At 41.5% G+C, this 16,658-nt stretch overlaps 1 protein-coding gene across 1 annotated transcript; it reads left to right on the top strand.

Moving 5' to 3' along the window:
* The first annotated feature begins 5,752 nt into the window (after window positions 1–5,752).
* On the top strand, window positions 5,753–16,041 carry DCK (deoxycytidine kinase). Its single transcript, XM_085304139.1, has 7 exons — window positions 5,753–5,768; window positions 5,867–5,985; window positions 7,773–7,966; window positions 8,757–8,904; window positions 10,933–11,048; window positions 11,534–11,633; window positions 14,709–16,041. The coding sequence occupies exons 1-7, from the start codon at window positions 5,753–5,755 to the stop codon at window positions 14,733–14,735; spliced, it is 720 nt and encodes a 239-aa protein (XP_085160265.1). The 3' UTR covers window positions 14,736–16,041.
* Window positions 16,042–16,658: the final 617 nt, after the last annotated feature.

The raw sequence follows: 16,658 nt of genomic DNA, 5'->3' as shown, positions 1-16,658 counted from the left end.
TGGCTTTGCAGCGCGGGGACAGGGCCGAGCCCCGCGTCCTGCCACGTGCCCAGCCTCGCCACAGCTCCCAGACACCCGTCCTGATTTTGGCGGCAGCGAATGCAGGAGGCCAAACTGGTCACCCTTGGCTCCCGCCTCTGCTGCTGCACCTCCCGTTGCACCAGCCATCCGCACCGCCTCGAGGTATCCCTCCGGAGGACCAGCGTGGAGAAACCCTGCTCGGAGACGAAGCGATGGATGAACAGGATCACCAGCGCAGCGGAGAAGGAGCACCAGTTTCTTCATCGTGCCAGGTTTTCTCAGGGCCACCAAGCCTATCCCTCATTATTTTTGCTGGAAGGCTTCATGGAGGTCTCCAAAGATAAATGCCATCAGTGCCAGCGGAGGAGCGAGCGTGCTGAATCCTAATGCTGCCCTGACTCAGAAACAGCTGCCTGCTTCACGTTGCTACATCACGGCCCCTCTCCCTTGCCGGTTTCTGGGTGCCACAGGCTTTCCCAGCCAATAAAACTTCTACTTTTCAACAATAATAACGCGATAGAGTTATCAAATACCAATGATGATATTGTAGTCCGAGGAAAACGTTTTCAAGTACTTGCACAATGGAAGAGGTGGATAAAAACCATTAGCGTAAGGATCTGTATTAACTGCCATTCTACTTAATTCATATAGACTGTTTTAAGGATGGATTAAGAGGACTAGAAATAGCTTTTTTGTTAAGGAATGACCTTTTCCATCCAGGACAATGAAAACTATTCTCAGTTGTTGGCTATTTTCTTTGCTGATAAGTTCTCTTAATGTATTTTAAGAAACATGGAGGGAAAGAAATAYGGTCAGAAGCCTCAGTTGTACGAGTGACTAGATCCCCGGTTCTGCCAGGACTGCGTAAGAAATGTGAAAGTGCTCTGCGCCSTGAGTGCGAGATCTCTGGGGAGGCTCCGGAGCTGAAACACTGTCCGTGAAAGCCCCTCGGTGCAACCCCAGCCGTCCAATGGCCAAATTGTCCCCAGTAGGTTTATAGGGAAAAAAAGAGCAGTCAGAAAATGCAGCACTTGGGGGTCCATCCAGCTCCTGGCTGGGATGGCACCACCGGGTGCTGCTCCCCTTGTCCCTCCAGGCAGGTCACCATCCAATGACTCATTCGCCAGGAGGTGGCATCACTTCTCCGGCAAGAATTAAATTCAGCCGTAAAAGAAATACTAAATACAGTTTGCTGCCGCAGGTCACTGTAGCCGGCACGAGGGCACGTGGATGGACGCTGGGGACGGTGCCGCTGATTTTAGCAAATGCCGGCTGCGCGCAGGGCTGGCGGCCGGGCTCCACGGAGTGGAGCGGGACGGCAGGGATGTGGCTGGGGCTGGCACTGGGGCACTGCCACCGTGCTGGGAGGCTCTGGGCACAGGGGGCCTCGTTACTGGGTGGAATGGGGAGCAGTCACCCCAGAGGCCCTGGGCACTGGGTGGACTGGGAGCAGTCACCTTGGAAGCCCTGGGTACTGGGTGGACTGGGGGCAGTCACCCCGAGGGCCTAACTGGGTGGATTGCGGGGCAGTCATCCCAGAGGCCCTGGGTACTGGGTGGACGGGGGAGCAGTTACCCCAAAGGCCCTGGGCATTGGGTAGACTGGGGAGCAGTCACCTGGGGGACCTCCTAACTGGGTGGACTGGGGACCAGTCACCCCAGAAGCCTCCTAACTGGGGGCACTGGGAGGCAGTCACCCTGGGGACCTCCTAACCGGGTAGACTGGGGACAGTCACCCCAGAGGCCTCCTAACTGGGGGCACTGGGAGGCAGTCACTCTGGGGACCTCCTAACTGGGCAGACTGGGCAGCAGTCACCCGGGAAGCCTCCTAACTGGGGGCACTGGGAGGCAGTCACCCTGGGGACCTCCTAACTGGGTAGACTGGGGGCAGTCACCCCAGAGGCCTCCTAACTGGGGGCACTGGGAGGCAGTCACCCTGGGGACCTCCTAACTGGGTGGACTGGGCAGCAGTCACCCGGGAAGCCTCCTAACTGGGGGGCATTGGGAGGCAGTCACCCTGGAAGCCTCCTAACTGAGTAGCCTGGGGGGCCAGTCACGCCGGGGGCCTCTTAACTGGGGGCACTGGCGCAGGCCCCTTGCTGTGGGCAGAAAGCTCCACCCAAGAGGCAGGCGGGGACGCCTCACCCCTGGATGCGGCCGCCGTGACGTCAGAGCGCCGCGCCGCCAGGGGCGCGCTGCCGAATGACGTCAGGATCTCGCGAGACGGGGCGGCCGTGGAGCGGCCGCGGGGGGGGCGGCGCTGTCCCCGGGCCGGGCCGGGCCGCTCCGCTCCGCTGCGGCCCGGGACATGGCCCCGCGCGGCCGCCCCGTAGCCGCCGCCATGCCCAAGCGGGGCGCCCGTAAGCGCCTCAAGTTCCGGGCCGACGATGTCTGCTCCGAGCGCGGTGAGGGCCGCGCCGCGCCTCGGGGGGTGGGGCTGGGCCGGGGCCGCGGCCGCGGCCTGCGGGGCCGAGGCCTGGGCCTGGTCTGGGGCCTGAGGGCGAACCGCGCTCGCGTGGGGAGTTAGGGGGCTGGGCCCGGGCCTAGGCCTGATCTAGAGGCAGGAGGTGAAGTGGCCTTGCCTGGGGAGTTGGGGCACATGGGCCTGGCCCACRGGGGAGAAGAGTGGCCCTACATGGGCTAGGAGGTAACCCGGGCCTGCCTGGGCTCTGGGAGGGGAGGAAAGTGAGTTGTTCTGATGGGGGGGGGGGCTGGTTGTGATGTGGGGGCAGTAAGCCTGGTTGATCTGCAAAGGAGGAGATCAAGGCCTAAGGGAGGAGAYCAGAGCCTGAAGGGTGAGCCAGGCTTGACTTTGTGTGTGAAGGGCTTTGGTTTGGGCTGAGGGGGAGTGAGAGCTGGTCAGTTATGGAGAGGGGTGGACCCTTGGTCTCAGTAACCTGATGGGTTTACTTACGTAGAGGCCTGCTGGTGGCAACTGGTCTTTGCACCTCTGCTGAGGCACCTTTCTTGCATTGCTTATGTGCATYGCCTGTTCAAGCTTCTGTTTCCTTGGAGCGAGTCCCTCAGGAGATCATGGCTCTTATACCTTCCAGCCTCTCCCCTATGATCCCCCATCCCCTGACACCCTACCTCCCGTTTCTCTGGCAGTGACAGTGGCAGATTACGCTAACTCAGACCCAGCCGTTGTGAAGTCGGGACGTGTGAAAAAAGCTGTGGCCAATGCAGTTCAGCAGGAAGGTGAGTCTGCACTGGGGATCCTTTATGGTACCTGGGTGGGGGCTGCCTCCCCCTGCCCACTGGATTCTGCCCTGGCTGGAATATATGTGGAAACTCCCCCTCCATGGCTTGGGAAAATACGGATGCTTGGTTTGGTGCCTGAAAATGTGTCTGTGTTCCTTTGCAAAATCAGATGCTTAGGATTGCAGACAGAAGGTTTTGTAGAAAGCCTGCTGGAAGTTCAGCAAAGAGCTACTGAGTCTTTGTTAGTGTCTTAAATGGAAGGCCTTTTTCCATTTAGTATTGTATGTTATCTCCTACCTGAAGCAGAAAACAATGTGATAAAAGCTTTTATTGTTTTACCACCTCATACAAAACTGTAAACAGCTTTATTACTGAAAAAAAACATTTTATAATGGGAGCATTGTTATGGTTGTTCTGCCACAAGTATTTTTTTTTCCCCCTATGCTGCAAACTGCAGTGAGGTCTTCTGAGGGTGTTACTGTTGTTTCTGTGCAAACTATATGAACAAGCAGTTTCCTGGAAGGTTGTTGCAATATTTTGTTATCTACTTCCTCCTTGATTTTTAGCTGCTGAGAATAATGGGAACATTCTGAATTAACACGCCCTCTTTGCTTGGGAACAGTTAATGTTTAGAACTTGGCTTTTAACTGGTCACACATGTAGAGTGGGGTGGGAGTGAATTTTATAACACAAACAGTGAATACCATACTCTTCTCAAATGGGAGAAGTCTCATTATATTGCTGTAATCTTGCATGTTCCAAGAAAAGGTGATTTTTGTGCCTGTATGGGGGAACTGTACTGGGCAGTGATGCCAGTGAATATTTTTTTTCAGCTGCTGTTTTTCATGCTTTCCAGATCAGGGCACTTCCCTCTTACTACCTGTTTTTTAGTAGGCTGGGCTTCTCCCTTCCCAATTCTTCTCCTGTTCACTGTTACGTATTCTCTGTTTTGCCTCAAAGTGCTGCACTTCGGCCTCATATGTAGCAAACCATATTGTCTTTTCCTTCTGTCCCTGCCCTTGAATCCTTGCACCCAGCAACACCTGCCCTGTCTAGCTTAACCCCTTGCCTAAAATCCTTCACCCCTTTTCTAGCTCACCTCTGTGCTTTCTGGGGGGTGCCCTGTCACAGACAGTTCCCTGCCTGCCCCGCCTCAAGCCTTTGCAGTGCAGAGGCACCAGGGCTTCCCTTCATTATGCAAAGATCCTCAGGATCTCTCCTCCCCGTCCCTAGGGCTGTGCTACAGCATTATCTGGTGCAGTCATGACTCATGGTGCAGATCACCACTGCACAGGGGCACCAGAGGAAGCGAGGAGGAGACAGCAGCCTCTGCCCAGTGTACTGGCCCAGAGAGCTTTAGCCTTTGGCCTCGCTCACCTGCTTTCTCCCTTTGCTCCAAGTTGACATCATTCTGAGTGCGATTGCCAGGAAGCAGAGAGTTTCATGGGGGAGCAAAGGCTGGATGGAATTTTCCTGAGCTTTTCCCCACCCCATCATAACCCTGCAGTGAGGAGTAATTACTATTACTGCCATGAGATAAGGAGTGAGCGCCTCTTTGGCAAGATAGTAATGCAGTGAGAATCTGGTGTATGAATGGATGTTGTACTGTCAACTCAGAGCTTTTTTTTTTTTTTTTTTTTTTTTCCCCCGGGGTGTTTGTGTGTGAGGGGGAGGATGGTGTGGGGAAAGAGCCAAATAGACTTCTAGTCAGGTTAGCAAATATAAACGAGCTAGGTGAGTTGTGTAGTGCAAATAAGCTGAGAAATAACGTGAGAAACATTACTATAAAGCACTAACAATTAACGCTATTACTTTTATTTTACTCACTTCTTAACGCATTCAGCTCTTGGATAGGACTTCTTCAATTACTTTCATTTACCATGAATGCCTGCTTAGATGCAGGCTATCAAGTCAAACTTGTAACATTCAATACTCCTCTCAGTAAAGAAGAAAAGCCTGTCTAGCTGTTGTGAAGAGCCAGGGGTGTAATGGACTACTGACAACAAGCCATACGTTTTAGCCAAGAAGCTGCTCATAAAAATTGAGGGCAGGAGATTTGTGCTTCTTTACTGATATGTAGTCTGGCAATTGATAACTAAATGGTCTAGCTTCTCAGAGCTTTAAATCTTCCTTAATTTCCTGAGCGTTGTTCAGCTGGTGGCCGATTAATCTCTCCTGTGCTGTGGGAAGCGACGAGTAGTGCAAGTCTAGGTCTTCATTAGAAAACCCACCACTTTTGTTTTACATTTCTTAAATGCTCTTTTTTGGATATAGTAACACATGAAGGCTGGAACAACTTTGTGACTGAGAATGGGCCACTATGCTCATATATATAAAAAAAAATTTGAGTGTTCTAATTGCAAATGTAACTTTTTAGAATTTAGGTAATTGATCTGGACTAAGTCTTGCTGTCATTTTTGACTTTTGTTAAATTTAGTGTTGATGCAGTTTTTTTTTTAAAAAAAAGAAAACCATTCTGACTTTATTTCTTAATGATCTGTGATTCATACTTTTCATAAAGCTGAAGGTACATGGGTGTAGGAGACTGTAATTTATGGATCCTTAAAACAAATCTGTCTCATAGTTAATGAATGACAGTATCAGTATTTTTTGACTACCATTCTTCCTGCATGATTTTTCTGCAGCTGCAGGGAAATCAACATTTGTGAATATTCTCAAACAAGCTGATGAAGAATGGGAAGTTGTTCCTGAGCCTGTAGCAAGATGGTGCAATGTTCAACAAAATGCTGAAGAAGATGGTGAGGTATGATAAAAGAACCTAAGGTGAAACTTTGACTGGTTAAATACTAATTTCAGAAGACTGATTGATATATGTGATAAAGCAAGTATGTTAAAACATATTTGGTAGCAAACAGTTCACTGATTCTCCTGTTATTGGAATTCCCATTGTATTTGCAAATAGTGATTTCTGATTAGGCTTGTGATGTTCAAATGGTTTATTGTCAGAACTTCTAACCTACAAGGTGTATTATAGAATAAATGTCATTAAACATCAGGAAGTAAACTGTAAAAGTGGTGAAAGCCTGCTCTTTATTTACAAAAGCAAAGGATGGAAAAACATTAGGCAGAATGTACTTTCAGCATATTTGAACTAACCAGGTGAAAGCAGGAGGTTGTTCAGGTGTCCTGGAAGTATCCTTAAAAATGTTTAAGAAATAATGAACTACTGCTAAATTGTTTATCGTATGTACTTTCCCTCAATTATCCTTATTCTGAGTTAGAGAGTTCTAGTAGAGTTTTTTTTTTTTTTTGGGGGGGGGGAATAGCGAAACAAACTTGAATACAAAACCAGATGAATATCTTTTCTTTAAGGAAATAATGGACAAGCTAGTTGAACTTCAAGTCTGTTAAAGATTTGTTAATTTAGATATAATTTTACACCCTTCATAATCATCTGTGAAACTGGATCTACTAAAATTCCCTTTTCTCCAATTGCTTTGGCTGGTTTGCACAATTACAGCATTATATATGATTCCTAAAATTAGTCAGGAAACATTAAATCAAGTGTTCTTCTAGTAACAATTAGATAGTGTGTTAAGTTGTTTGTGCTGGTGTCCATAGATAGCTCTTACAGTGTTGCTTGCATTATCAATAGCTTGTAATGTTCTCCTTGGTATTTGCAGTGTAATTCATGCAGTAACAGTGGCAGCTGCTTTGGAGCGACATAGTACTGAATGCTAGTTATGTTTCTAGTAAGAAGAATATTGTACAGCCTAAACAACAGACCTTTCCTCTGTTTTCCTGCTTTTTTCCCCTCCTTTTTTCCTATGCCTGGAGTGCCAAAATCTAGCTGCCATCTCTTCGGAGTTAAATGCTAATGCTGAGACCAAGTTGTGAGATATTTTTCAAAAAATTATAGATACTGTAGTGAAAGGATTCAGGCAGAAGTCTTTGATAGACTATATTTTCCAGTAAAACTGAGGCACAACGCTTATCTCTGATAAGTGCATGAAATGATTCTCTGGAAGTTAGGTTCTATTTGAGCTTTCATAGCTACCTTGACGTGTTCAAGCAGTACTTTGTGGGCTGAAGGTCTTTTGCCTGGAATGTGTTCTGAACCTCCTGGGTAAGACAAGAGCRTAATAATCTGCTATGGTGTTATATCAGCAGCTATTGTCATATGGACTGTAATTAATAGAGGGAAGTACTAAACTAGCTGATTTTCAAAGTTAAACTCACGTTTGTCAGAGTAAAAGGAGCATGAATTTTCTAGCATGTTATTGACTCCTTGTTCTGATAGGATATCGTTCTTTTACTGAAGTTTGTAAGTAGCAATCAAACTTTCTTGATACTTCTTTAGCATTTTAAACCCATAGACTGAAGATAGCTGTGTTTGTTCAGCTCAGTGCAGTAGCAAAAATAACGTTGCTTGCATTTCTGTCTTGTATATAGATAGATTTGAGAGGTAAATGACACAACTGTAAACCTGAAGTAAAGGCTGAACAGCTTTAATGCAGTAGAGCAATTCTGCCTAATTTTAATATCCTACCCTTGTGTACTCAAAGAGCCACTATTTTTGTTCAAAAACAGGAGCTGACTGCGTCACAGAAAAGTGGTGGAAATGTGCTTCGGATGATGTATGAGAAACCGGAGCGGTGGTCTTTCACTTTCCAGACATATGCGTGCCTCAGTAGGATCCGAGCTCAGCTCAGATCCCTTGATGGGAAACTCCGAGAGGCAGAGAATCCTGTGGTCTTCTTTGAGCGATCTGTCTATAGTGACAGGTATGTTGGACTTGCAGTTCTTCAAGCGAAGAGTAAAATCCTCCCAAGTAAAACATAGAAATAAATACAAAAATAAAAAGGAGAGTATGCATGAGTTTCTGTGACTATTTTGGTTATAGTTTTGATACTGGTGCATTACAAGAGTATCAATAAATGGYTTGTTAGCTTTCTTTCAACAATGTTGACAATGAAGTAATTTTACTGGTTTGAGGATTTATAAATCTGTTGTATAAACTTGATTAACTATGTGCAGTTTTTTCTTCATTGTGAGTAGATTTCTTATGTTTTGTGTGCTCATGTTACCTTCTAAAGAAAAGAGGGGAAATAGGCATTGAGAAGAACAATCTCTTAATCTGCCATTTATTCTTGTTTTCTTTCATGCTCTTTGAAACAACTCTAGCTATTTCATAGTGCCATACCTATCAGTTTCTGATTTCACGAACTTCACCAATGAATCGTGTCTAATTTTTGAGGACTTGCTGYGTTCCAGGATATTGTAAATTAATTACCCTGGTGTTCACCTCAGTGAAGAGGTGAAGTTTTTAAGTGGCCTTCAGATTTTTCTGAACTGCAAATGTTACTGCTCTTTRTAGACAATTTTATGGGCAACTGCAATAGAAATAGTTATAGGATAAGGATACCAACTTTTCCAATCCAGACATACCTCAAAGAAGTTACAAAATTACTGTATTCAGCTGATGTTCTTGGCTGCTCATGAGTACTTGATGCAAACAAAATGATAACCTTATTCAAGCTTTGCTTTGCTCACAAAAATATTTCCTGTTCACAGATACATCTTTGCAGCTAACTTACATGAGTCTGATTGTATGAAYGAGACTGAATGGACTATTTACCAAGACTGGCATGACTGGATGAATAAACAGTTCGGTCAAAGGCTAGTGCTAGATGGGATCATTTATCTCAGAGCTACTCCTGAGGTGAGGAATAAAAATTTATGATCACAAACAGAATGGGAGTATGTGTTCTATATCTTGCCTATAAAAATTTGTTTTTGTTTATGTTCCTACAGTATTTATTGCTTCTGAAAAAAAAATATACTTTTTAGCTATACTTCTAAGCCCTTTTTAAGRAGGAAATAGTACTATGCTTGTAAGCATCTTTATTAAGATCACAGTTCTTTTTTAGGCTCTCCAGTAAATTTTTGCATTTAAAATACTAGCCCTTTCTGCTACCACTGAACCACAGTTCTGATGAACTGTCTTTTTCCTTGTTTYAGCAGCAATGGAGAGAATGATGAGTCACTAGTATTGCTATGAGAATAGGGGAAAAAAAAATCTCGCTGAAATACTTGCTAGAGTGGGGGAATCCTGTTGTGATAGGAAGMTAAGACATGATGATGCTTTATGCAAGCTTTAGTAAATAGACTGTATCTGCTATTCTGAGCCCTGTCGCCTGTCCATACAGGATTTTACCTCTCTAATCTGTTTCTGCATTCTGGAAGTTGGTTAGTTTTAGAGCTATGGGAGGCTTCTCTTCTCATATTAGCAGATCTCATTGTATCTTTGTTTCAGGGTTTGTTTTGGATGTCTCGAACAGGCCAGGAAGCAATTGGGAGGATAACCTTGAAGCTAACTCTGAGCACATTTAGTTTCAAAACCTTGAGCTAGCCTCACCTCTCATCATAACAGCCCTAATGTTTAGAGTTCAGTTCAGATTGTAATATTCCCTTAAAGATTATAATGCTTGAATTAATACTAACAGTCTGGAAACACTTAGAATAAGAATGTTCTTTGCAACTGTTACAACCTGTGTTGTTGTACATACATACATTTTTTGTTGTTGGCATTAAGGTTTGCCATCTGGAGTTACAGTATTCCAGACCTATGTGTGTGTTTGCCATATGCTTACCCTTATGTTTATTTTACACTTGTTAGTGTACTTTTATCTTAGCAACATATGATATATTTGCATCCATTAGGAAAATGTGATAATGATTTCCAGATTATAAAAGCAGCATGTCTAAATGACAAAACAAACTAGAAAATAGCATTGGAAGTAAAAGCAAGTGAGAAGTAGAAATCATTATAGGAATATTGCCTTGATAATATTTTATAGTTAACACCAGAGGTGATCAGTGGGGGGAAAAAGCCCTTTCGTGTGGGACAAGGAAGATAAGCCAGGTGAATTCACTTACTATGTGTGATGATTTAGCACAGTGATTTGACGTTAGGCATCTAATATATTTTAAAAATGATAACAACATAATAAGCATCTCTTGAGGATGAAAAGGCACGAGAGTGAAAACTAAAATTTTTAAAAGTGCTCTAATTTAGAGGTTGCTTCCATACTTCTCTACTTTTTTAAAACTTTTGTTGTTGTTTTAAACAACTCCCTTATGTAATTTGCTGGAGTTACTGGGAAGACTTCTTTACAAGGCTCACAGTTCTGTATCATCCCATCCACCCCCACTGCTGTAAGTCAAGAATACCTATCTAAATTGCAAAATAAAGCAGTTTAGATTGCTTTGTTACTAAGGCTTTTGATCTGTTCAGGCTTGTAGTGAATGATTACATTCTAAAACTGGGTTTCTTAAAGCTGGAAATACCAAATGAGATTTTGAAATGCCCACCCATGATGTCATACCCATATTTCTGTGCTCTTTTTGTGCAATATGCTGGTCTCCCTTTTTTWAAAAAAAAATTATTTTTATTAAAAKCTTACTTGAGACCTTTCCTTGTAGTGGAGAAATAATATGATYTTTTTATTTATTTTTTTCCCTGGTCCTGCCTGCTTTTGGTAGGACAGATATGTAGGCTATGTCAGCTGGACATGTAGTAAGGTTTCCATGCTCCTAAACTTAGTTAGCAATTTGTATTCACCTTAGGCAGAGTGGCCTATTTAGCCTAGTAGGAAGAGATTGGCAGAAAAACTGTCAGACTAGGTTTCCTCTTTACTACTGTGAACACAATCAATCCATGTATATTTTGTTAATCTTTTGTCTTTAGAAATGTTTAAATAGGATTTACTTGCGWGGAAGAGATGAAGAACAAGAAATTCCTATTGAATATCTGGAGAAGCTTCACTATAAACATGAAAGTTGGCTTCAGCATAGAACATTGCGGTAGGATTTGCTTAGTGATCGCTGTAAGATTGATAAGTCTTTACAGGAGTGTTTTTAATACTTTTTCCACCTGTGAAACTTCAGCTTTTCCTTYAAAATGCAAAATTATACCCTGGGAAGATTTCTACTTCCTTAGTAGTCTTGGGATTACGGAGTGTTAAATATTGCTGGACATGCAGTGTGACTTGAGTTCGTTCTCTTCACCTATAACTCTGAATTCCAGATCGTTCAATTAAGCATATATTGCAATACACAATGGAGTTTAACCTCAGGTACTGGGAGAACAGCATGCTCAACAGTATATCCTAGAAGTTTCACTGTAAATTTAAGCTTCTTTCTTTAATTCTTATATTCAGAATTCATGAGTGTATTTTAAATTTGCACTTCTTATGGGAATCTTAACAGTGAATACTGATGCATACTTTCGTGATGTATGCTTGTTTTCCATTACTAATATTTCCTCCTTTGCTCCTATTCCAATGCAGAACTGATTTTGAATACCTACAGGAAATACCTATTTTAACATTAGATGTTAATGAAGACTTCAAAGGCAAAAAGGACAGATATGATCACATGACTGAAAAGGTAAAACTTGACAAGCAGAACAAATTGATCATTTAGGTTTATTGCCAGTGTGTTGAAGTATTTTCAGGATCCTTCTTGTTTCTCAGCTTGTAGTGTTCTTTGAAGTTAGACTGAAGTTTGAACCTGCAGATCTATTTAATTTCCTCTGTAGAAGTTATCTTTTAAAAAAAAAAAAAAAGTTTTTTTTGAGACAACATTTGCTATTGACTTTTTCTGCAAATACAATGATTATTTTAGATAATCCTCAATCATTTAAAAGAGCTGTTATTCGCTTCTAAAATTGTGCGGATATCCTAAAAAAATATGGTGGTGGGGATTTGACAAAAGGTAGTTGTTGAGACAGAGAAATAAGACCACAGATTCAAGTCAGATATCTCAAGTGCAATATTAGTTTTAGGTACTGTGAAAATGCAGGTGAAAACCATTACAGTAAGAAATTAAAGGATGACTTTACTAAACGTACAGCTGAATTTTGATCCAAAGAAGCAAGTCAATCAAACTTTAGGCTTTGCAGGCTTTTCTAGCTAAATAAAAGAGAATAAGGGATTAGTCCTTCTAGCTCATAGTAAGTCTGTCATAATAAATGGCTATATAGCTAATGCAAAGAAGGATCCTTTGCTATAAAAATAATATACTTAATTGTATAATTATCCTTCTAAAAGGATAAAAGCATTGCTCAGGYGCTGCTTACCCCCAGCCATGAGTGCTTCCAGMTCACCACTTGGGAGTGGGGAGCTGTGACAGCTCAGACAGCCAGCCTCCTCAGTGCCACGTGGAAAGGCAGTGAAAAATGTGGGTGCTGCTGTAAGAAACCAAGTACTGAGGGAGTACTTGGGAGTATGGTTCCTGAATGCTACTACTGGCTCTGGCTGTGATTTACTTTGGGGCTTTGGCTGTCTTCCTGCCTGTTTTATATATTTGTGTGTGTGTGAAATTAGCTCACCTTCTGCAAACATATTATTATATATTATATATTTTTATATATATATATATATATATATACACACACACATATATATACATATATATATGTTTAAAAACTTTGAAGTTAGGGCAACCCATCAAGTCCCTTCATATGTTAACTGCTTAGGTGCCTGGTGTTTGAATCATGAGGAGATTCAGCTGAGGGCAAGGTGATTGAAATATTGCAGTAACTTACAGAGTGTAGCAATGATACTGTGCTTTCTTTCTTCCTTCATCAATAATTGTTCACCTCGTGAGAAAAGCAACTATGTCCTTTGCTATCAGTTTGTCCATTTAGAAATGATTTAAAGCAGCTTTCATAATCTTTGCTCTTTAAAGCTTGTGAATTGATGGAGCAACTAGACATCCCATCTGTAAAGTGAATATGCTTTCAATCTGCACCATGAGATAAAGCCAGCACCTAAATAGGGTTTTTGGAGGAGCTGACCCCTGTGTGACTGTCAGCTCATCTGGGAACAGCCTAAGCCTTACGTTGGCCTTATTTTTTAATATTTCCTAAGTGGAGGCCCAGAACTGCTCTAGTCTTCATCAGGCTGAGTGCTTTAACCTCTAGTGTGTGCTTTTGTCCAATAAGGACGAAGAAACTGTTTCCTGCTTATCTCTGACATGCTCAGTTTCAAAGACCAATCCTGAAACTATGCCTAATGCAAATCAATATGATAAGGTTCCTCATGCAGTGTTTTTAAAAAGGAGAACGACTTTCTCGTGACACCCTTCTAGTTAGAATATTTGCACAGGTTTATATTCTGTTCCCTTCTCCATGAGAAGGCATTTGACCCTTTTCCATCTCCTTGAGTCTTGAAGTAGGAAAGGAAGGGTCACAATTTCAGAATGTGATCCCAGGTCTGTTTCTATTTCACATCAGGAATTTGGACAAGATGCTTGGACAAAGTATTTTCAGATGTGATCTGTGTATGATAGCCTTTGCCAATAAAATGAGAACCATATTCTGCAGTGAGTTGTTAATTCCTTTCTGTACCATAAGTTGAGCAGATAGAGTGGAAAGTGCTCTGAGTTCAGACTGTCTTGCATTGTAGTTGCTAGGATGTTCTTCAGTGTGAAAGGAGTTTTACTGCTAGTTGCAGTCCTGCTTGGGTCCTATAATTACTGAGTAGTTACATTCTGAAAAGAAGGTTGTTAGACCCTCACTGCTATCTCTTCCTACTGCTATGCTTTAAAAGGAGGGAGTGATTACTGTTGTGCTTTGGGGGTGGGGGAAGCAGAGGAAAGAAGGCATGCATACTTGTGGTAAGAAGGGGGGTTGTCAGCACAGTGTCTTCTTACAATTTTTGGGTGTGGAACTGAATTTAAGATGTTACTGTCTAAAGTAGCTGCACCTTTAAGTGTTATACTAGTCCACTACTTGGCATGCTGCCGGTCTTGGATCCTATTCTCACTGCAATTTTAAGGATTATTTGAGGTGCTGTATTGGGTCTCTGCGTAGGATCATAGACCAGGACCATAGATCAACCTCATTCAAGGTTCTAGATACCACTCAATGGATCAGAACTTCAGTATTTTTAGGTTCCTGTAGCCATTTAATCACACACAACTTCCAGTATTTTAAGAACAAACTGGAATATCTATAGCACTGTCCTGGAGTATCAAATCTTTAAGTACTATGCTCTTGCTAGGAATTATGTTATTTATTTTCCAGCCTCTCRTTCTGAGGAACATACTAAATAGATGCATTGGACAGTTCATTAACACAGAATATGTATGGCATCATGGTAGTGGGTGTGACCTGGTGTATTCTAAATGATACAGCCTTTGACATAATCATTATTTTCCTTTCCTTTAGGTTAGACTTGCCCTTAAATTAATTCACTTGTGATGCAGGACTATAGTTTGGCAGCACTGGAGAAATGAGTATCATTGCAATGCGCAGTTCTCTGTACCTGCTAAAATACAGGTGTCATGACTGTAAAAGTTCTTAACAAACAAGAAACTGTATAGTCAGCCCTAAATTTTGTTTACTTAATTCCTGTGTCTTGTAGTGCAGCATAAAGAATTGGAGATGTAAGCATACTTGCTGTGTACTTGTGCTTATAAATACTTCAYTTGATTGACAATACTTGTTTCTTTTTGCAGGTCAAAGAATTTTTGAGCACACTATAATCCTCTTTGAAGCATAGGCAGAATGAAACTGTTCCAAACATCTGTGAGATCGAGGTCTGAAGTACAACTTCTGCTTTTGTACAAGGCCTCTGGAGAGGCAGAACTCAACCCTGTTAATTAATTGTGAGGAACAAACAAATTTTCTGTATAGAGAAATTATTTAATAAATCAATAGGTCTTTTCAGTATTATATAAAGTAACAGGCAAAAAAAATGAAGGTACTAGAATCCTGAGAGTTTCCAAATATTACATCTGTTTCTAATCAGAGAAATAAGTTCTGTAGTATTCTGTTGGGTGTTTTTTATTATTTATTTATTTTTTCCCAGTATCTATTTAATTCCCAGTAAGGTAGTGATTTCTCTAGAACTATTGTTAATTTCTTTAGTGGATTTGACTTGTTACTGATGTCTTGTYGTTCTGAGGAAGAAAAAGTAAAAACAATTTTTGCTGATGAGGGAGTTCATATAGTATAGAATTTTATCTTTCAAGGTAAAAATATCATCTGATAATTTTGATAGGTGAAGCACTTCTCAGAATACACTGAATTGAAACAAAAAGGCTAACCATCAAAATTCTGTAGCTATTAAATAAGATTTTGTATCTGTTTTCATGGTGCACTGCAAACTAGGATATTAAGAGACTATTAAGAGACTTTCCATTTTTTAGCGTGTTTTTTTTTTTTTTTTTTTACTTTTTATGATATTGAGTTGCTTTTGGTAGTTGGTAAGTCCTCTTTTTCTATAGATGAGTATGTTCACTTGTTGGATATTGTAAAAGGAAGAAGAAAATTTTGCAAATGATCTTCAACTCTAAATGACACGTTTCTAAACATACTTCATTTTYGATGTCAGAGGTGGTTCCTTGCTTTCATTCCAACTTCTCCATTTGTTAACTGGACCTTCTGGGTATTTATACACGATACTGCAATATCCAGAGTAGGCTGTCCTCATTGTCATGTTGCAGTAGGAAGGGGAAAGTTTTGTGGCTTTGCCACTGTTCTAGTGCTTCTTTTTCTTTTTCTTTTTTTTTTTTTTTAACTAAGTTACTTTTTTAGGTGCAGAAGTATAAACTATACAGGGTATACATCTTTCAAGTACTGTGCTTTATGTGCTGTTTTGTTCTGCTCTAAACATTTCTGAATGATTACACAGTTGACTTCTGAATGCAAAATTGTATTGTAAARCATTTTATTATCTTCTATGGTGCCTGTGATATCTGCTAATTTGAGATAAAATTTCTTCCTTTGTGGTTGGAATTGTGCTGGCATCTAACTTATTAACTGAAAAATAAAAATGTATAGAAAGACTTTTTCAATGCTTAATATTTTTAGCACCTTCATGTCTTGTGACAAATAACATGTAGATTGCCAGTACATATACTAGTACAATGGATGAATTCAAGCTGATGCATGCTCAGTGTATTTGATGTGCAAGTTCACTAGTATTTCTGAAGCAGTATGACTGGCTTCAGATTATCCTATGTATGGAAAATATGCTTACTTGGATAGAGGTATAAGGTTATATACAATAGTATGTATGTATAATTTACTGATCAGTAGAACTGCTTTGTATAATAATCACGTTATAGTAGAAATTAGTATTATTGGTATTATGGTAAAAATACTTGTTTTGAACTTCCAGATTGTCTGATAAAAGGAGAGATTTTGGGGATATTTGTTCTAGACATGAAGTAAGATGGATGAAGATTCAGTTCAGATTTAATTAAAACACATGGCAGGAACTTTTAAAATATTCTTGGCAACAGTCTGAAAGGTAACAGCTTATTTTGACTAAAGTTGTAATTATTCCTATGGTTTCAGCTGTCAAAATCATGAATTTAATTATAGGAATTGGAATGACAACACTCATTTCAAGGAATAAGTGGGTCTGAGTTCTAATGAACGCCTTCCCCCCCCCCCCCCAC

This window comes from Rhea americana, unplaced genomic scaffold (genome assembly GCF_003343005.1).
Source record: "Rhea americana isolate MKP2758 unplaced genomic scaffold, rheAme1 scaffold_203, whole genome shotgun sequence".
Taxonomy (NCBI): domain Eukaryota; kingdom Metazoa; phylum Chordata; class Aves; order Rheiformes; family Rheidae; genus Rhea; species Rhea americana.
Note: the sequence above shows the minus strand (reverse complement) of the source record. Positions and strands in the feature narration are given on the sequence as shown.